At 38.3% G+C, this 18740-nt stretch overlaps 1 protein-coding gene across 4 annotated transcripts in view; it reads left to right on the top strand.

The window, feature by feature from the left end:
• Window positions 1–18740, top strand: part of SIDT1 (SID1 transmembrane family member 1) — a 107058-nt gene that overhangs the window by 58803 nt on the left and 29515 nt on the right. For 2 of the 4 annotated variants that reach the window (XM_039366628.1, XM_039366630.1), the window contains exons 12-20: window positions 2448–2596; window positions 4506–4579; window positions 6347–6413; window positions 8091–8164; window positions 8999–9122; window positions 10278–10395; window positions 11600–11736; window positions 13289–13394; window positions 17546–17560. In XM_039366628.1, the coding sequence (XP_039222562.1) occupies window positions 2448–2596; window positions 4506–4579; window positions 6347–6413; window positions 8091–8164; window positions 8999–9122; window positions 10278–10395; window positions 11600–11736; window positions 13289–13394; window positions 17546–17560 (864 nt within the window). The remainder of the gene's footprint in view (window positions 1–2447; window positions 2597–4505; window positions 4580–6346; window positions 6414–8090; window positions 8165–8998; window positions 9123–10277; window positions 10396–11599; window positions 11737–13288; window positions 13395–17545; window positions 17561–18740) is intronic. The other 2 variants (XM_039366629.1, XM_039366631.1) reach the window with 1 other exon arrangement.

Below are 18740 nucleotides of genomic sequence, written 5' to 3'. Positions count from 1 at the left end.
GGGCAAAGGGATGGAGCAAAAAATGGAGACATGGGCAGAATTCATACCCATGTAAGAAGCAGAAATGTAGGCTTCTGGTTTGCGATTGCGGTGCTGGCGCGCATGTGGAGAAACTGCTCTCTCCGCTGTCCGGTTTGCCAGAAGATCTTGCAAAGGGTTGAAAGTCACCTTGGAGGGGTGACCACCGCTGAGAAGGACCCTTGACTGACCACGGAAGGGAGGCAGCTCTTCCGCTGGATCTGAGGCAGCTCCTTTGGACTGACAAAGAAAAGATCGGCTATTAATATAATGAATCACCAAGCCGTTCCTGCCAAAAGCCCAAAGCACTACTAAGAACGACAAAAGCAACCTGGAGGAGTTGGGTGAGACCTTACCTTACCTTTCCTGCTTCCCAACTATTTTCCTGTAAAAGCCTTTGGAAATACCCCTTTTCCCCTCCTCAATTCTGTGGCTCCTGCCTACTTTGGGAATATAAAGCTAAAAAAAAATAGAGAACAATTAGACTAAATGACCAAATATTTGGACTTGTAATTTTTGGATACCTGGGCTCCCCAAAAATCCTTTACTTTTACAGAAATTTATTGTTTTATTTGTTTGCTAAGCTAAGCTGGGAAAAAAAGGAATATTTTTCTCTTCCTTCTTTGAACCAGATAAAAGCTTAACTTTGTATGTTACTGGGAACATCTTGTGGTGAAATTTGGTACAGCAAGTGAAAAAAAATGTTTTTGACTGGGAGACTTTTGAGTCTAAAATTTGTCCTTGACATTTTCAAAAAAGATAAGAACTTGAAACAGCTGGGTGGTGAAAACAATTCTTTATAGTGGAGGTGGATAGTTATTGACTTTTATTAAAAATAACCTCCACTAAAGGACTATTTGTAAATACCACAGAAATGGAGGAATACCACCCACAGCTTAACTTCAAATTAATACTTGAAAAAATCTTAGAGGCAAATGAGCTAACGAACTCCAGAATGAAAGATATACGTGCCACCTTAAAGCTACAAAACGCAGCCCTGACTTCAATAGATGAACTTATAACCCAAAAAGCAACAGAAGAAGAAGGAACCAACACTAGATTTGAAAGAATGCCAGCTACAATCTGTTCAGAACTCCAGCACCCAAACTTTGATTTTATCTAAAGAATCTGCAATCTTAACAGCAACAGAAACTGAAGAAAGCAACATTAAGACGGAAGGTGCTGAAGACTTACATACACAATACACCGAGAATTCGGATAACCCAGATGACTAAAAAACAACTACAACATTGAATATGACTTTTCATCTAAACCAGTTGAAAGCAGCAGCAGAAGAAGACCAACCTGAACTCATGACAAATATATTAAGCCAATATGGAGATTCAAATTACTAGGCCAACAATCTAATGACTATGAAGGGACTAGCTTCCTTGATAGTCTGATAGCTGGATGGTCTCTCTTGATTCAAATTATATATGCAGGAATGAAGGGAGATCCACCCGAGGATTTAAAAGCTCTGTTATGGAAGCCAGTTTGGCACAAAAGGAAGGCCAGAGTTAGACTTAAAAAATTGTTTTCTTTATGTGACATTTAATGGAAGAGCCTTAAATCTCACTTAATGGGATAAGGAGATTTTAAAAGACATTAATTGATTTAATATTCAGGATTTATATCTATAAGGAAGAGAAATAAATTAGTTACTAAAATAATAGTTCTGAATAATAATATAGAAGATGGATTCAGAGGATAAAGGTTATTTTATGAGTAAGTGATGATATTAGAATGAGAAATAGAATATGATTGTGAAATAAACTAAGAATTTATTTGAATAAATAATAAGTGTATTTTAGACATGATAATTATTCTGTAATGAACTAAGGGAACCGTGGGTTATCTGAAACCTAAATAGTATGGACATTAAGCCAACTGGAATACTATAATTGAAATCAGATAAAAGTTAAAAACAGGATCTGGAGACATATAAGTCAAAAGTTGTTGATAAATACTTTAAATGATTGAGTTATAACTAGCAATGTATCAATTTGAATTTGGTATAATAACTAAGGGAAACAGAGAGGAAATGTTTGATGATGTAAACTGACATATATATGGATAAGCTTGTTATTGGACTATGTATTACCCAACCATCATGTTGCTTCCTTAATACCTGAAGCTTTGTAAAAATGGAAAACTAATAAAACTTGTTTTTTAAAAAAGAAGAAGAAGCAGAAATGTAAATGGAAGTTAAAATTATGAAGATATGATGTGATAGGGGCAGTAAAGACATTGAAGAGACATGATGCTCCTTGCCTGCTTGCATTTGTTGTTGTTTGGCAACATTAAAAAGACCAATATTCACTGTTTAAGTCTTATGAGAAAGACTTTCAATATTACTATAATGTTGTGTACATGACTCACAGAAAAATAAACAAAGCAACCAACTTTTGTACCACAATTTTCACTTTTAGATGAATCAAGCTCCAGTGGAGGTCAAGAATTATCAAATCTAGATCATAGGCCTCCTTGTGGCAGTGATACAGACAGCTCAGTGGAAGAGGAGAGTGATTTTGACACTATGCCTGAAATTGAAAGCAACAAGAACGTAATCCGCACTAAGGTATCTCTTGCATATGGCATTTGCATTTTTGTAAGGAATTTTTTTTACGTATCTTTTCTCTACATTATTGCAGTTATCATTTGAAGTGAAATAATCTAAGATCTAAAACTTTGTTTGCCTTGGGAACATATCTACACATTATTGTCAGCTTCTTCTTTATGTTCAAAGAATAAAATATTCTGAAACATGATGGATTGTAAATATTTAGCTCAGATGTATGTGAGGAAACAGTGTGATCCTGATTTTTGTAGAATAGGCTATTCTCTACTGAGGAAATTTGCCCAGAAATTAACACACTTTTAATCAAACCATGAAGAAACCAAAGCATATAACTTTTGATCAGAGAATTTCTGCAAAAAGATTTGTTGATAGAAAGCGTCTCAGCTATAAATGTCTGGCCCCCAAAGAAGGTTTAATTAATCAGGGTTCTCATTTGTTATTTATAATTAGCATTGAATAGTATTGCTTATTTTATTTTCATTGTATTTATAATTTTTATTAGTTATTTTTAATTCCACCTTTATTATTCTATAAGTAACTCAAGGCAGTGAACATACTTAATACGCCTTCATCCTTTTATCAAAGTCATCCAGCCAGCTTTCCTAACTAAGGCAGGATTAGAGCTCACAGTCCACTGGTTTTTAGGCCAGTACCTTAAGCAGTACACCAAATTGGCCCTACATTTTCACATTTTATTTTTAATTTCTCCCAAAATCTTGTTATACAGTGTTGTAACCTAAATAAAAATATGGTAACTAGCTTTAGGATATAAGGTAGTTCAGGCAGTTGTGTTTTACACAAACAGTAATATAGGACAGGAGGTTCAAGGTTTAGGCAGATTCTTGCTGTTTTGAATATAGATGGAATTAAAAACAATACGAAACTCCTTCTCATACCATTCCCCACTCTCTTCTTTAGGGGCGTCCGTAAGAAAAGTTACAAACCAAATCATTGTGATCATTAAGCAGCACAGGAAGTTCCAAAATCTCCAACATCTCTCTCTCTCTCTCTCTCTCTCTCTCTCTCTCTCTCTCTCTCTCTCTCTCTCTCTATCTATCTATCTATCTATCTTCTTCCCCTCCTTCCAGCAGCATCTTTGTCAAGAAAGACTTTAGTCCAACATGGTAGTTGTGATTGCCAACCAGTCTCTGTTTAATCACAAACAGTGGGATTCAATTCTTTCCGTCAAATGTTTATGGTCAAGAGTTGGAGTGAAATAAATCTTTTATTAACTTATATTGTGCACAATTTTTGAATATGGTTCACATCACACTGGTAAAACAATATGTTAAAATTTAGGAGATTGTGCTCAGATATCTTACTTTAAGGGAATATATTTGGTTTCGTATGCTTGCCTTGACAGGTTGAAATAACATTCCTGATCTGAAAAGCTAGATTGTATTTTAATCCTTTTAAAGAACTGTGAAGATCTTATCCTGTAAGGACCCACCCCACTTTGCATCTTAAGAAGACAGAACTCTTGGAATAGTTCTTCCAACAGGCATCCTTTATTAAGAGAAAATGGTTGCAGGCGTTCTAGACAGGATTTGGAGTCCAAGCTCTCCCATTCAAGGTTTTAAGGGATTCCCCAGTAGCCCCACCCAATCACCCCCTTCTTCCAGCGACAGCCTCAGGCATTACACTCCCACCCCCTTTTCTTTACTGCCGGCTGGATGGAGACTTCAGAGAGGAGTACATGAAAGGTGATAGCCCCATTGTTATGGTTAGTCATTTTGGTGATATCCACATCCAGTCCCTTTGAAGTGTACTGAAGGAAGTGAGGGCCATACAGCCCCTTTGTTCACTTTCTTCCCTTCATTGTATGACAGAATCTAGAAATGGGGTTTTCTATAGTTGATAACTAGAGATGAAATATAATTGGATTCTGACATATCCTCTTTCTTTTTAGATGTTCCTGTATCTGTCAGACCTATCCAGAAAGGATCGGAGAATTGTCAGCAAAAAGTATAAAATTTATTTCTGGTAAGTTACTAACAAATTAATGGAACTCATTTTTTAAAATTGAACTCATCTTGCTTTCTCTTCTCATAATTTAAATAGAATCCTTAAAGGGGATTTACTTGATGAAATAAGAGTATAACCCCAGTCTCAAACTGGTTAAACATGAATTTCCCGGTACAAAATTTCAGAATTTTGCACTGATGCATCTAGAAGATAAGTACCTTTCATTGTTAATTGTTTCTGGAGTGAATGCCCAGAATAGGCAGACTTTATACTGTGATAACCGGGACCTGCACTTTATAAGCAATGACCACAGCACTCTGCATAGTAATCAGAAACCTAGTGGCAGCTAATGCAGCACCTCAGTATGAATGTTATCCCTTAAGGCCTGGTCAGGAATGACTGAAACTCTATTTTATTGATTTAGGCCAATGTTTCTTAAATGGTAGCTCAAGATCTCCTGAACGTCCCACAAGACATCTCAGAGATCTATGAAATCAAATTATTTGCCAGATATTGAAGATGTTAGCAAAAATTGAAACAGTCACACTTCCCTTCATTATTTTTTATTTGTTAAAAAGTAGGGTATCTACATAAAACTATTTCAGTATTTTATGGGGTTTAATATGTTATTTTTACACATTGTAAAATGAGGGTGACGATTCATTCTCTGAGCTTGCAGGTTGGTTTCCAAACATTTCATTACCAGGCTAGATAACATCTTCAGCAGAGTTTGGTGTTAGTGTCGGTGTTCCTTTGTTTATAAGGGATTTGTGTGGTCAGTAGGTCTTATGATGGGTCAGGTGTGGGTGTGTCAAGTGAGGGTCTTGTGATAGGTTAGGTGGGAGTCATCAGTGGGAGTCTTATGATGGGGAGGTTACATCAGGTAAGGGTCATTGGGAAGTGAAGTGAGGGTTGAGGGGTCTTGTGTGAATTGGTTGAGGGTTGGTTCTGTCTCTGGTTAGCTGTGGTTGACTAGGCTAGTTGTAGGTCAGTATGTCTGTTGATGGAATTGCTTGTGGAGTGCCAGGTTTCGATGAACTCATGAGCATAGTGGGTGGTAGCGTGGCTGATGATTTTAGTGTTGCTGCAATTGAACTGGTGTTGTTTGGTGTCAGTGTGGATAGAGATTAAGGATTTGGGATTGTGGCATTTGACTACCAGTCAGTGTTCGTGGATCCTGGTTTTTAATTGACATGATGTTTGTCCCATGTAGAATTGGTTGCAACAGATAGCACCAACTCTCAACCAACCCATGCAAGCCCCCCCCCCCAACCAGTACTTCACCTCCCAATGACCCTCACTTGGTCCTTACTTGACACACCCACAGCTGACCCATCACAAGACCTACTGACCACTTGAAGCCCTTATAAACAGAAGAACACTGATACTGACATCCCCTAAACTCTACTGAAGATGTTATCTAGCCTGGTAATGAAACATTCGGGAATAAATCCACAAGCTTGGAGAATAAACCTTCACCCTGATTCTACACAGAGCTACAGATATTTGCCACTATTGCAAACAATGTAAAATGATTAACAGCTTTAGAAATGTGGGTGTTTTTTTTTAAAAAAAATGTGTTTTTATGTATCTATCTTTTTCTCCACCCTTTTCCTATCGCTGAAGGGGCTCATCTTAAATTCTGGATCAGCTTGGCATTTATAATCATGTTAACTCTATGTTCAGTTTAAGAAATTTATTTTTGCTTTACTTACTCTAATGAGACCATTTATTAACATTCAATGGAAACATACATATTTAAATACAATGCTTTGTATTCTGTAGGAACATCATCACAATTGCTGTTTTCTATGCCTTACCAGTGATCCAGTTGGTGATCACATACCAAACGGTGAGTTCCTGTGCCTTCTCTCAGTATAAATTAAGCCTCTAGGCTAATATCTTTTCCTACTTTTTACTCCTCCTTCCCCCAAGCCCTATTGCTTTGCAAACTGTTTTTAGATTCAGTTCCAGTTATTTACTTTTTAGCTTTTATAATGATGCCAGGTACTGCTGAGAGCGGTCATCTCACTCTTAGACAAACTGCACTAAAAGGAGATAACAAATGGCAGGCAGATTTCATCCAGGCCTGCGTGTGAATGCCTGTTACCTCAAGAGCATTTTACTTTAGTCTGTTTATTTTAGTGATTATAAAATCTGTGTTTTGTTTAACCTCTTAAAAGAAATGAAGTATCAAACCAAAATGAATTGAAAGCTATAATACTACTGATGATCAAATCTGCAATGCTCCTTTCTCCTTTATTAATCTGGGTTTAATGTAAAAGACACTCTAACAAAGTTAAGCAACCATCATCAAATTTCTTGGTAACCAATTTCTGCTTGATCCCCAACAGTCAAGAAAATCCTAGCAGAGGGCCCTATTATGGAGAGTTTCTGCTTCTTACTTATTGTTATAGGGGTTGAAAGTATAGCAGAGGGTTAAACTAGGAGATTCCAAGGTCACATTCAGCCCTATGATTCTAGAAGAGGCTGTGATGGAAGCTGTGGTGGAATCTGATTTTGAGTTGAGGGGAGGAGTGAAATGGCTGCATAGCCACGAGTCCCTTGTGAGGAGGAAGAGGCTGAAGGGTAACCCTCCCTAAAACTTCACAGTATTTATCTAGTGATTATGCAGTATGTGCTTTAGTCTGGCAAGATCTCTAGCTATCAGCTCATCATGTCATTTCTGGTTACTTGCACCTGACCCATGTCTTCCATATGATCTCCTTGCTAGGGCCACTGGAATTAGAAAATATCAACAATTTGAAGTGTGATGCTTGGCTTCCTCCTACCCTGATTTCCAATTTCTCCCAGCAAATTCCTTCTGCCTCTGCTTCCCCTACTATTAAAGCTTTCTAATGGAAGCCTGATAGACAAAAAAGGAGGGAGGAGAGGGGAAAGAAACCAACCATGTATCTCCTTGTCTAGATGGAAAGGACACAGAGTAGTGGAGAGCATTGTGGCTCCAAATGAATATTCCCTATATGTAGATAATAGAAGGAAGAGAAATGAATGGAGCTAATTCCCCAGTTAAGACCTATAATGTCTGTTCCATATTTATGTTTCTTCATGAAAAAATAGAATGAATGTGCATAGGAAATGAAAATACATTGCAGTGCTGAAAGAAAAAAAAACTAAGATGGAGCAGCAAATAACACTGGACAACAAAGATTGCTTCCTGAACACTTTTGGGTGTATCTTACAGATTTTTGGCTGCTAATTGTGAAAATAATCTGTAATCTAATCTATCATATAACGTTCTACAGAAATCTTCTGTTTTTACACAATAGCAATGTATACCCTTCAGTACCTGTTGGTTATGCTGCACTGATTTGAAAGAAACATACCAAACCACTGAACTATGGTTGAAGTTTATCCAGTACACCAAATACAACTGGAATATCTGCTTAGAATGCAGTTCAGATATACCAAACATTGCTTGTTTTTCCTCTCTTGGCTATTGACCATCTTTGCTGACATGGTGCAATGACTTTATGTTGGATTTTTTTTCACCCCTCCCAATTTTTAGGTGGTGAATGTGACTGGAAATCAGGACATCTGCTATTATAACTTCCTTTGTGCTCATCCACTGGGAGTCCTGAGGTGTGCATGAGGATCATTCCCAATTTGTGGCTTGGGTTTTAATTTGAGTTTCTTTCTGTGTAATTGGGAAATGGGGATGGATATTTTCTGTGGGGTAAGTGGTTTGCAATGAATATAATTTTTTGTATGAAGTGTAATGTTCATAGATTTGTAGGATACCAGGATTGGAATGCATCTCTAGTCCAACTCTCTGCTCAGTCCTGAATCCATTACTACACCAATATTGGTTGCAGACTAATAATATCATTTAATAAAAGAATAAAATCCCATAAAAGGAATGCTGACAAAACCAAAAGCCAAGCAAAAGGAAGTTCTGACTTTACTATTTTTTAATATGAATCGAAGTAATTAGACACATATAAGTAGAGGCAAGTTACATGCACAGTTACATGCACAGGTAAAGGCAAAATTTCCAGGACTGGTAGCAGTCACACATGGCAAGCATAGAACTGGGTTCCAGTCCCCCAAGGTATCCCAGGTAGTAACCTTTTTGGGAAAATACTGGAAATCAGAACAGAGGACAACTATATTTCTACCCCCAGCTTTTGATTATGAAAAATATTTCAAATGGCTGCACTTGGGACTGCATTCTAGGTCTGGGGTGGCAGATTATTTCATTTTCCTCCCTTTTCCCCACAACATTAGCCAAGCAAAGCTAGTGTTATCAGTGCCATCTCCACAGCCTTGCAAAAGACAGCTTTGCACATAGGATTAAGATGGCCCTTGGAAATAAACAGAAAAAATACTTTTTATATAGTTGTATTCCCTTACAATTATTTTATATGTTCAGTTCCAGAGACAAAAATATTATATGGCTTTTTTGCTTTTCTGCAGTGCTTTCAACAACATCCTCAGCAACATTGGCCACATGCTGCTGGGTATCCTTTTCCTGTTGATTGTGTTGTGCAGAGACCTTCTCCATCGACGTTCCTTGGAAATGAAAGACATCTGCGCAACGGTATATTCTGCCTTCTTGCTGAGTAAAAAATGGGATGGTAGACACTAGTATAAAGTGCCTCTATCTTTCTGGTTCTTACAATGCCAGTGAAGCCAAGGATTTTGCTAAAGGAAAGGACCCTTTCTGTTATGTTTCCTTCATAGAGCTATGCCTTTGGGCAGACTGCACATCTCATGATTATTTTACGAAGCCTTTGTTTTAATGCCAAGCAGTTGAATTTAAAAGACTTGCATTTGTGGTGGGGAAGATGTTTAACTTTCCTCTAGGAGCATTCACTCAAAATTATTTTCCCTAAGTTCTTTTCTCTCAGTGAAAGGAGATCTCTGATTGGCTTTCCCTGCACTTCACTTGCCTTCAAACTGTTCAGCCCCCTAGAAGGTTTGTGTGGGGAAAAGGCTGAGCATGAAGACAGCTAGCGAGAATTTTTGGGAGGCCAAGGCTGAGAGTTGCAAAGAAACCCCAGAGAGGCTGAATATGGGGGAGGAGGGGATAACTACAGTGAGGTGTGAGGAAGGGGGAGCATGGGAGGAGGGCAGGTGGTAAGCAAGAATGCAAGAAATACACTGACCATATTTTCTTAGAAAATATAAAGGACAAACCTGAAAATGTAGCAAATTTGAAAGAGGTTCTTAAGGATAAATGACTTGTTTATGTTTGTAATTTTACTTTTTATAGGAGAATTCAAGGACAAAATCAAGAAAATCTTTACAAAAATGCATATTCGAATAAAAATATCCTCAATCAAACAGTAAATTTATTTTAAGAAGGCAATTCACCTTTCATATTTTTCACATGGAAATAAAAAACCACATCAAGTGGTAACATTTGTATGGTAAAGCGTGGTCCACCTTCTTCAATTAGTTCTTCGCTAATAATTTTAGCTGCTGTCAATTGGGTTTTAATTGTTTTATCTATTCATTTAATTAACTGCTTTACCTATTCTGAATGAAAAAAACAGAATGATGTTATAATACAGTGCAAGGGTAGGCAACCTTGGCTCTTTTATGACTCGTGGATTTCAACTCCCAGAATTCTTGAGCCAGCATGGCTGGCTCAGGAATTCTGGAAGTTGAAATCCACGAGTCATAAAAGAGCCAAGGTTGCCTACCCCTGATATAGTGCTTGGTTATTCCTCTATCTTCTTTTATCTTCAAGGAATATGGGATCCCTAAGCATTTTGGCCTCTTCTATGCCATGGGTGTTGCTTTAATGATGGAAGGTGTCCTCAGTGCTTGCTACCATGTCTGCCCAAATTACACTAATTTCCAGTTTGGTAAGTGGAGGGCTTTCTCCAATAAAGATCTGTCAAAGCCTTCTGGCCTTTTGAGCAGGTTGGGTTTAGTGGCATCTAAAGATTTTAGAAAGAGTAAAGCAATACAGTTAAGCAAGCAGTAGGAGTCAATTTCTAACATTTCATCACCATGTTAAGTTTGCATGCCATGAGCCTGAAAAAACAGCTTTTCCATTTTTTTTCTGAGAACTCACAAGAGATATTCAATTGACAGAGCAATGTTGAATAAGTGGCTGCATTCACAGAACAGACTGTAACACAAACAAGCCCTTTCCATTTTAGATTTATATATTGTGCAAACACAACTCATGTATGTAATTTTCTTCTGGGGGAAGAGAGGAGTGGAATCTTTATACAAGTAATCCTCAACTTGCAACATAATGGAGTCCAGAATTCCATCATAAATCATGATGGTCATAAGTCAAGGCACCCATGTGACCAGACCTGATTTTACAACTTTTTTATGGTGGTCTTTAAGCAAATACCTCAATCATTAAGTAAACATGTCAGTCATTAAGTGAACACTGTGGTTGTTAAGCGGACCAATGTATTCCTAGTGGTGCTTTTTGCCAGAAACCCACCAAAAAGCCCCAAAACAGCAACAACTGATGTAAGTCATGAAATGCTGCAACTGGCAGTAAAGATGAGCTGGTTGCTAAGCGCCCACATGCAGTCATATGATGTGTATGTGTTGTCTGTATACATGTGTGCAACCATCAGAACTCCAGAACTAGATCATAAGTAACTTTTGGTGGGTCTGGTCATTACCTGTGTTTTAAAATTGCTAAAATTGATTTTAACAGTTCTTACCAATTCTACAAAAATAATTATAAATATACAAAAACAAAATATGTTTTTATTTAGTACTCAGTCTTCTACTACAACTAAGAGATCTTGAGGTTCCTCTGCTGGTTGTTGGTTTGAAAAATTAGTTCCCCATACCTTTGGGCATTAGTTCCCATGGTCTTCTGTTGGCTTTTGATGCTACAGTGAAAAGCGCTGAGAAGTCTTGCTCTGAAATTAACATTGCAGTCTGGAGAATGAGTTTTATTTCATTATCTGGCCTCATTCTAGCAACCTCAGCCCTCTACAACAGTAAATAGTTGATCTAGAGTGGTAATTATCTCTTTAATGTTAACAGAAGTAACCACCATAAGAACTGTTCTGTTTTCTCTTCTTTTGGCAGACACCTCTTTCATGTATATGATTGCAGGATTGTGTATGCTAAAACTATATCAGACTCGCCACCCCGACATCAACGCCAGTGCTTACTCGGCCTATGCATCCTTTGCAGTGGTCATTTGCCTTGCTGTACTCGGAGTGGTAGGATTGTGTTTTATGCATTGGAGCTATTGTACATAGAGTCATGGGCAAGGAAGGCAGAACTTCTGAAAAAAAATCATAAAAATCTTCTGTGGATTCTCATTAACTTAAGCTTAAATTGCATTGATGCCAAATAGCAAAAATCAGCAGCTGTTGGTGCTCAAGTGGGGGGCACGATGGCTCAGCAGTTAAAGACACTGAGCTCTGGGTTTGAGACCCTAGCACTGCATAACAGGGTGAACACCTGTTGCTTGCCCCAGGTCCTGACCAGTGGTGGGATTCAGATATGTGAACAACCGGTTCTCTGTGTGGATGCCACTTCCGGAAGACCATTCTGGGCTTGGGCAACAAAAAATTAGCTACCGGTTCTGCCAAACAGGTGCGAACTGGCTGAATCCCACCACTGGTCCTGCCCTCTTGGCAGTTTGAAAGCATGCAAATGCAAGTAGATTAATAAGGTACCACATTGGTGGGAAGATAACAGTGTTCTTTGTGCCTCTGTGTATAGTCATGTTAGCCACATGACCATGGACCAAGTGTTTTTGGACAACCCTGGCTCCCTTGACTAAGAAACAGAGATGAGCACTATCCCCTAGAGTCAGACACATCTAAACAAGGGAAACCTTTACCTTTACCTTTATAAGTGCTCAGCCCCATCCATTTGAAAATTTGGGCTATCCTTGAAGAATATTCAGACACTGCAGCTGGTGCAGAATATGGCTGCACGAACAGTTCTAGGCTCCCCAAGAATTGTTCATGTAGCTTCTGTAGCTGTATGAACTTCACTGCGTGCCAGTTTGCTTCTGGGTCCAATTTAAGGTGTTGGTTATCATCTTTAAAGCCCTTTATGGCATGGGACCAGGTTACCTGGGAAATCAGCTAGTCCCAATTACATCGACCTTCCCACCTGATCAGGTAGAGAGGATCTGTTATAGACGCATCAGTTAAAGAATTCTGACTTTTTATCTACAGACTGCTCAGAGTCACATAAATAGTAAAATGGGCAGTACCTAAATTTGCTAAATATATAAAATGAAAGACAGAACTATGTATTATTAAATAACAGAGCCAGAAGTTCTTGTAGAAAGTATTTCACAGCCTAGAGAATGTGCTTTTCTCAGAATCCAGATAATAATAAAATTATCAAAGCAATAAGTAAAACCAGTTAAAAAAAGTAAAAATAATAAACTGTAATAATAAACTATATTACAGTAATAAAAATCAGTACAACTCATTGCCTTAATAATCAAAAGCTGCCTCTATATTTAGTTTGCATTTAGATTTTTGAAAATGCAGTTTGAGTATGATCACATTAAAATATAAATCAGACAATTATCTATTCCCATCTGTATTCTATAGCTGCATTATTAAATTACTATTAGATTTTATTGAGTACATTAATTATTGATTTATTGGTATATCTCACCAATCCTTTCTGATCACCAAACTTAGTTTAAGTTGGAAAAAAGCTCACTATAAAATATTTATTTTTTATTTAAAAGGCAGGATATAGTACTGCCTTTGGGATAATTATTTATTTATTCCTTCCAAGGTTTTTGGGAAAAATGTGTGGTTTTGGGTCCTCTTCTCCATCATCCATGTTGTGGCCTCTCTTGGTCTTAGCACCCAAATTTACTACATGGGTCGTTTTAAGATAGGTAAGTTTCACTTGGAAGTAAGTCTAATTAAAATCATTTTAGAATTTTAGCCCAAACACTGTTGGACAGAAAAAGTAGTCATATATTTTGGAGAGTCTGCTGGAGAAGCGCTGAACTTAGTAGAGTATACATTGTAAGAAATTAAAGATTTGCCAAATTGATTATTATAATCATCCATGGATATATGTTGGTTTTAATTACTGAGCTTTCGTCAACCTCCTGTTGACATCATCAAAGTAAGGGCTAAAGATGGGAATAACCTACATATATACCTGTGTGACAGTTTAACTGTCAGGTTACAGAATGTGTAACCAGCCTGCCCGCCCCCCGCTCTCTCACATTCAGCTGCACTAGTTCCGGCCTGGCCGCACGAGTCGGCTTCTACCCAGATCTTGACATCTTTCCTCCTCCCAGCTGTTCTGCGCGGCTATCCTGCTGTGCACGGCCGTTCAGCGTCATCATTGGACCACCACTCATGCCGTCCCATTCTATCGTGGCGTTGGTCTGCCACTTAGGCACATCAGCTGTCAAAGTCCTCAAAGAGTGTGCAATCGGCTTGTCTGCCCCCCCGCTCTCCCACATTCAGCTGCACCAATCCGGCTCTGCCGTATAAGTCAGCCCTCATTGCAATCTTGATACTCTCTCCTTCACCAGTTGCCGGGGAGCGTTTATGTTGTTGCGTGCGATCGTTCAGCGCTGTGGCCGGATCATTGCTTATGCCATCGCGGTTAGTCGTGGCACTGGTTTGCTGTGTAAGTGCGTCAGCTGTTGATGTCCTTGTCCTGTATCTCATCCCGGTCATATTAGTCTGCTGTCCTTCCTTCGGCTCAACAGCGGACTTCACTTGTGTTTTCATCGATCCACCTGTCATGCCATCGTGTTGTTCGATGGGTAAGCGAGTCAGCTCTTTCATATTTTATTCATCCATCGTGAAGATGGTAAAAGGTTAACTCGTTCAGCTAATCTGCGTCGTTGCTCATGTCTCCTCAATGTTAGGTATGGCGCAGTAAATCCATGTGTCAGTTGATTGAATGGCAATCGGACAACCAAGCCTCTTTTAGTAAACGGCCATCTTTGGTAGAATCTTGGGCGATGACCTCAGCTCCGGCAAAATCAAAAGTGTGGTCCTTCTCTGCACAGACCTAGTCAGACTTTGCGCATATGAATAATGCATCCTAAAGAACCCCTATCTGTGGGCGACATGTCATCTGTGGTCTACCAAATCAAATGCAATGATTGCTTGTGCAACTTACATTGGGGAGACCACGAAACACCTCCGGACAAGGCTCTATGAGCATGAACTGGCCATTAAACATAAAGAAAAACAGTCTCAGATATGGGCTCACACTATTGAGCACAACCATATCTTCAATTTTACAGAGGCCAGAGTCATTGCTCACGATACAACCAAGGGCAGCCGTCTTTCAAAAGAGGCTTGGTTATCCAATCAATATTCGGTTAACTGGCATATTGAGTTATTGCCAGCCTACCAGACACTGTGCCAGCATGTATTATCATGTAGGAGGACTGAATGGAGGAATCAACAATCACTTTCCCCCCGCATGAGCAGGAAGGCAGAGGATTGTAACCTCTTATTAGCCAACACATTGGCATAGCAGGAGGTGATGAGGAGGCAGACCGGACCCATGGACATCAGGAAGGGCACTTGACCAACGAGGACAGCAATGCCAGCATGATGGAGGAGCGACCAGCCAAAACAGCAGCATTGCAGGCAGAAGAGTCACTCAAGCGGTGAGATGATCGCGCGTAGCAAGATGAACGCTCCCGGTGAATGGGGCGAGTGGAGAGAGGCAGAGCGCCAAAACTTAAACAGACGTCAGCCAGCCTGACAGAAATAGGATCAATGCAACTGATTGCGGGAGGGCGGGGGCCGAATAGACCTGTCACGCGCTCATTAGCTAAACTTCACAGAGACTATAAGAACGTGCTTCCCATTCCTGGCTTACACTCTGGCGTCAGCAGGCGCTGACGAAAGCTCAGTTTTAATAAATTTTTAATCTTGGTGATCTGTGTTTCTAGTTTTAGCTCATGTATGTATGTATGTATGTATGTATGTAACTTTACATCTTGTAGGTTTTTGTTTCTTTTTTATTGTTTTATAATTTTGTGTACCGAATGTACTCATGGATAAGCCAAGAATTTAAGTACCAAAATACTCTTAAGAAATTGAGTTTGATTTACTAAACTCAATTTCTTGGCTGCATTTTGATTATATATATGGTAAGTTTTTCCATCAGCTTTGTGAAAGACTGATATATCCTCTATATAGACTCAAAGATAACGCAATCAATGAAGAAAAAACTCTTGAAGTTTGAACCAAAATAAAATGAATATGTGCTGCTGACAAATAAACTAGGAAAATTAAAACATGAAAATTGAGGGCCAGTTTACCTCTGGATGGGCTTATTCATGAGTATATACAATATTTTTTTCTTTATTTAGTTAATTTTAAAAAAACTCTCTAAAAATAAATTATCCTGAAGACTGCTGCTTACATGAAAGAAAAATAGATTAGCTTTATTTAGTGATAAGGGACCCCAAATTACTTAAGTCTATCTACAACTATAATGTGCTGTCTTTCAATCTGCTGAGGTACTGAATGGCTTAGTTCAGAATTAGAAGAAAAATATAGATGAACTGAGAGAGGAAGAAAGTGATAAAAACCTTGAGAATGTCAGACTAGTCAATAAGATGTATGTTACATAAGACATGCTAAGTAAAAAAAAAGCTTTTGGGATTAAAAAAGCAGAAAGAAGTGCAGAGTCCTTCTGCTAGCTACCTCTACATCTGTTGTCCTGGAGGTCAGTACATTTATAGGCACAGAAAGCTGGTACATGCATCCCCTTCATGATGGCCATTGCACCAGTTAATCATTCCTACTGCTTCACAAAAGCCTTTAAACTGGTCTCTTGATCATGACTTGTTGAGTATGTCAACTGCTGTCTCCCCTGTGGGTTAATACTTGCTCAACAAGTCATAATGGAATGCATCTTGCACGTGATGGTGCTTGGCATCATTGTGCTTTGTACATGAGTAGCTTTTTTGTTTTGGAAATCAAAATACAATTTTGGTTGTCCTCAGCTATACTTCAGCTTATCTATCTCAAAGTCCAATATTAGTTTGGGTAACCAGGTTATTTTTTTGGCAAAGTAGTGCTGCAGATATACATACATTTTGAGCTAAAATATTACAGATGCAGATACATATTCTGTGATTGAGAGAACAACCATTAACTGCTTTTTGCTAATCCAGCTTTCCACATAGTAAAGCAAGTTTTTGGATGGATTTTCCCTCCTTTATATCTCCATCTGAGCTGCTAGTCTGGAATTATTGTCCGTAGATAAAATTAATTTTCAATCTGCAGTTCTCCTTAAGTATCTTTCTACTAACTTGACTCCATCCAGTCTTACTTTCTTGATGCATTTACCTTCCTGTATGGTATCCCTATTGCTGATATAGTTTCTGGCATGGTGGCTGTTTAATAGCTAACTACTAAAAGCCTGGAGGTCCATTATGAAGAGAAAATGACCCAAGTAAGTAGTTGAAGTGCAGAGGTCAGAGTCAGAAATGAAGAAGGAAACAGATCGCCTTGAGAATATGTGTCTGACTTTAACCAATAGAAAGCATGTTACATAGAGACATGCAAAGTAAGTCTTTTTGACAGGAAAAGCATATATCTATATCTACTACCTCTAATTACTAATAAGTTCAGAAAGCCAATGCATTCAACAGACAGGATATGAGCATGAGCTTTACTCTTTCTTACTGATTTTTTTTCTCCAATGAGTTACATTTGTTTCTCAATCTTTAAGATGCATGTACTTCAACTCCCAGGATTCCCATGCCAGCCAGGTTGAGAAATAGAACTAAGAATCCGTATTCATTTTTTTATACCTAATATTGACCCATTAAGGGATTGCATATTTATTTATTGTGTGTTGAAAGCAACAGTTATTTTTCAGCAAGTAGTGCTTTTCACAGGGAGCATAGAGCTGGTAATTGTGTATGTGTGCACATTTTGATTAGCAAGCATTTGAGAACATCTCCTAGCTACCTTATACTTTTGCTTTATCAGTATATTCTTCTGACAAACATTTTCCCCCTTTCTTTTCTGCTTCATTTGGAGCTAGATGTCTCTGATCCAGGTAACTTCCCCCTTCTGACTAAACAAAAAAAGGACTTTGGTAGCAAGACTAAGAAGCATGCTCATTTTTCTGGATATGTATGGAAAAGTCAATAGCTTGAATCCCCGGTGCCTTCTGAATAGATATTGTAAAATAAACCAGATGGCATAGCTATTATTCTCAAGAAGGTTGGTGGTTGGAGATGGTATAAATGGGCACCTTTCAGCAAAATTATTGGCAGATATCTTTTTATAAAATGCTTCCATAGGGCCTGATTTTAAAAAGCAATCTAAGCAAAACAAAAAGTAGGGATGGTATCTCTAGTTAAACATTGGAAAGACCTGAGAAAATAGAAGGTCGAAGTTAGGGACTCAGAGCATGGAATAGTGAGGACACTACAGCTGACACAGCCCATCTATTCTGAGACTTGGGTAATAGCAGCAAAGATTCTTAGAGAAAAAGATAGCCTTTCAGGTACACATGTCTTTAGTTGCATGAAACTTTTAAGTACAGTATTAAAGCAAATATCTGCATTCAAAAATGTGTTGGGAGCTATTGAAATATTTCCATTCTCCCTGTCTTGGTCAAGATTCTAGCTAGCAGCTCTGTTTTGATAAAACTGTATTTTTCCATTACATGAATTGTGATACAGTATCCAGATATTCCATGTTATCTATGTCCCAGAAGAGTCAACATTAATGTATCAGCCAGAGCTGGTAGAAAGCAGTCCATGCCTCAAAATGTGTCTTAAGAGATAAGTCGCATTCAGATTATTGCTCTATTATAATAGAAATGAGCAATTTACAGGAAGGGGTAGGATGAACTTTCTTTTTCTGTTTCTTCAGCCTCATACAGTATAAAAGACCAAGTTCATAGTATGATAATTTTAGGTGGGACTGAAATGCTATTTAGAAGTACCTACTTCTAATTTTTAGAGGATTAAGGGGTGAAAAGAGTAAATACATTCTTCTAAAGATTTGCCATATAGCAAACAAATTGGGAAAAGCTATGGTATATTCCTTGAAAATTGGTATTTTTGCTGCTAATTTTTGGCTACATATTCTGGAAGTGCTCTGGAAGCTGTAAATGAATGTTAGGTTTGTAGCCTGTGATTACCAATCCATAATTGAGATTACAATCATCTCCTATAAAAATCCATTCTTAATTACCTCAATATTTCTTAGTTTTCAGCTGTCTAATA

This window comes from Crotalus tigris, unplaced genomic scaffold, assembly GCF_016545835.1.
Source record: "Crotalus tigris isolate CLP2741 ecotype Arizona unplaced genomic scaffold, ASM1654583v1 scf7180000020347.5012614909:4044961, whole genome shotgun sequence".
In the NCBI taxonomy this organism is placed as follows: domain Eukaryota; kingdom Metazoa; phylum Chordata; class Lepidosauria; order Squamata; family Viperidae; genus Crotalus; species Crotalus tigris.
The sequence above is the reverse complement of the archived record's forward strand: the minus strand, read 5'-3'. Positions and strand labels throughout refer to the sequence as shown.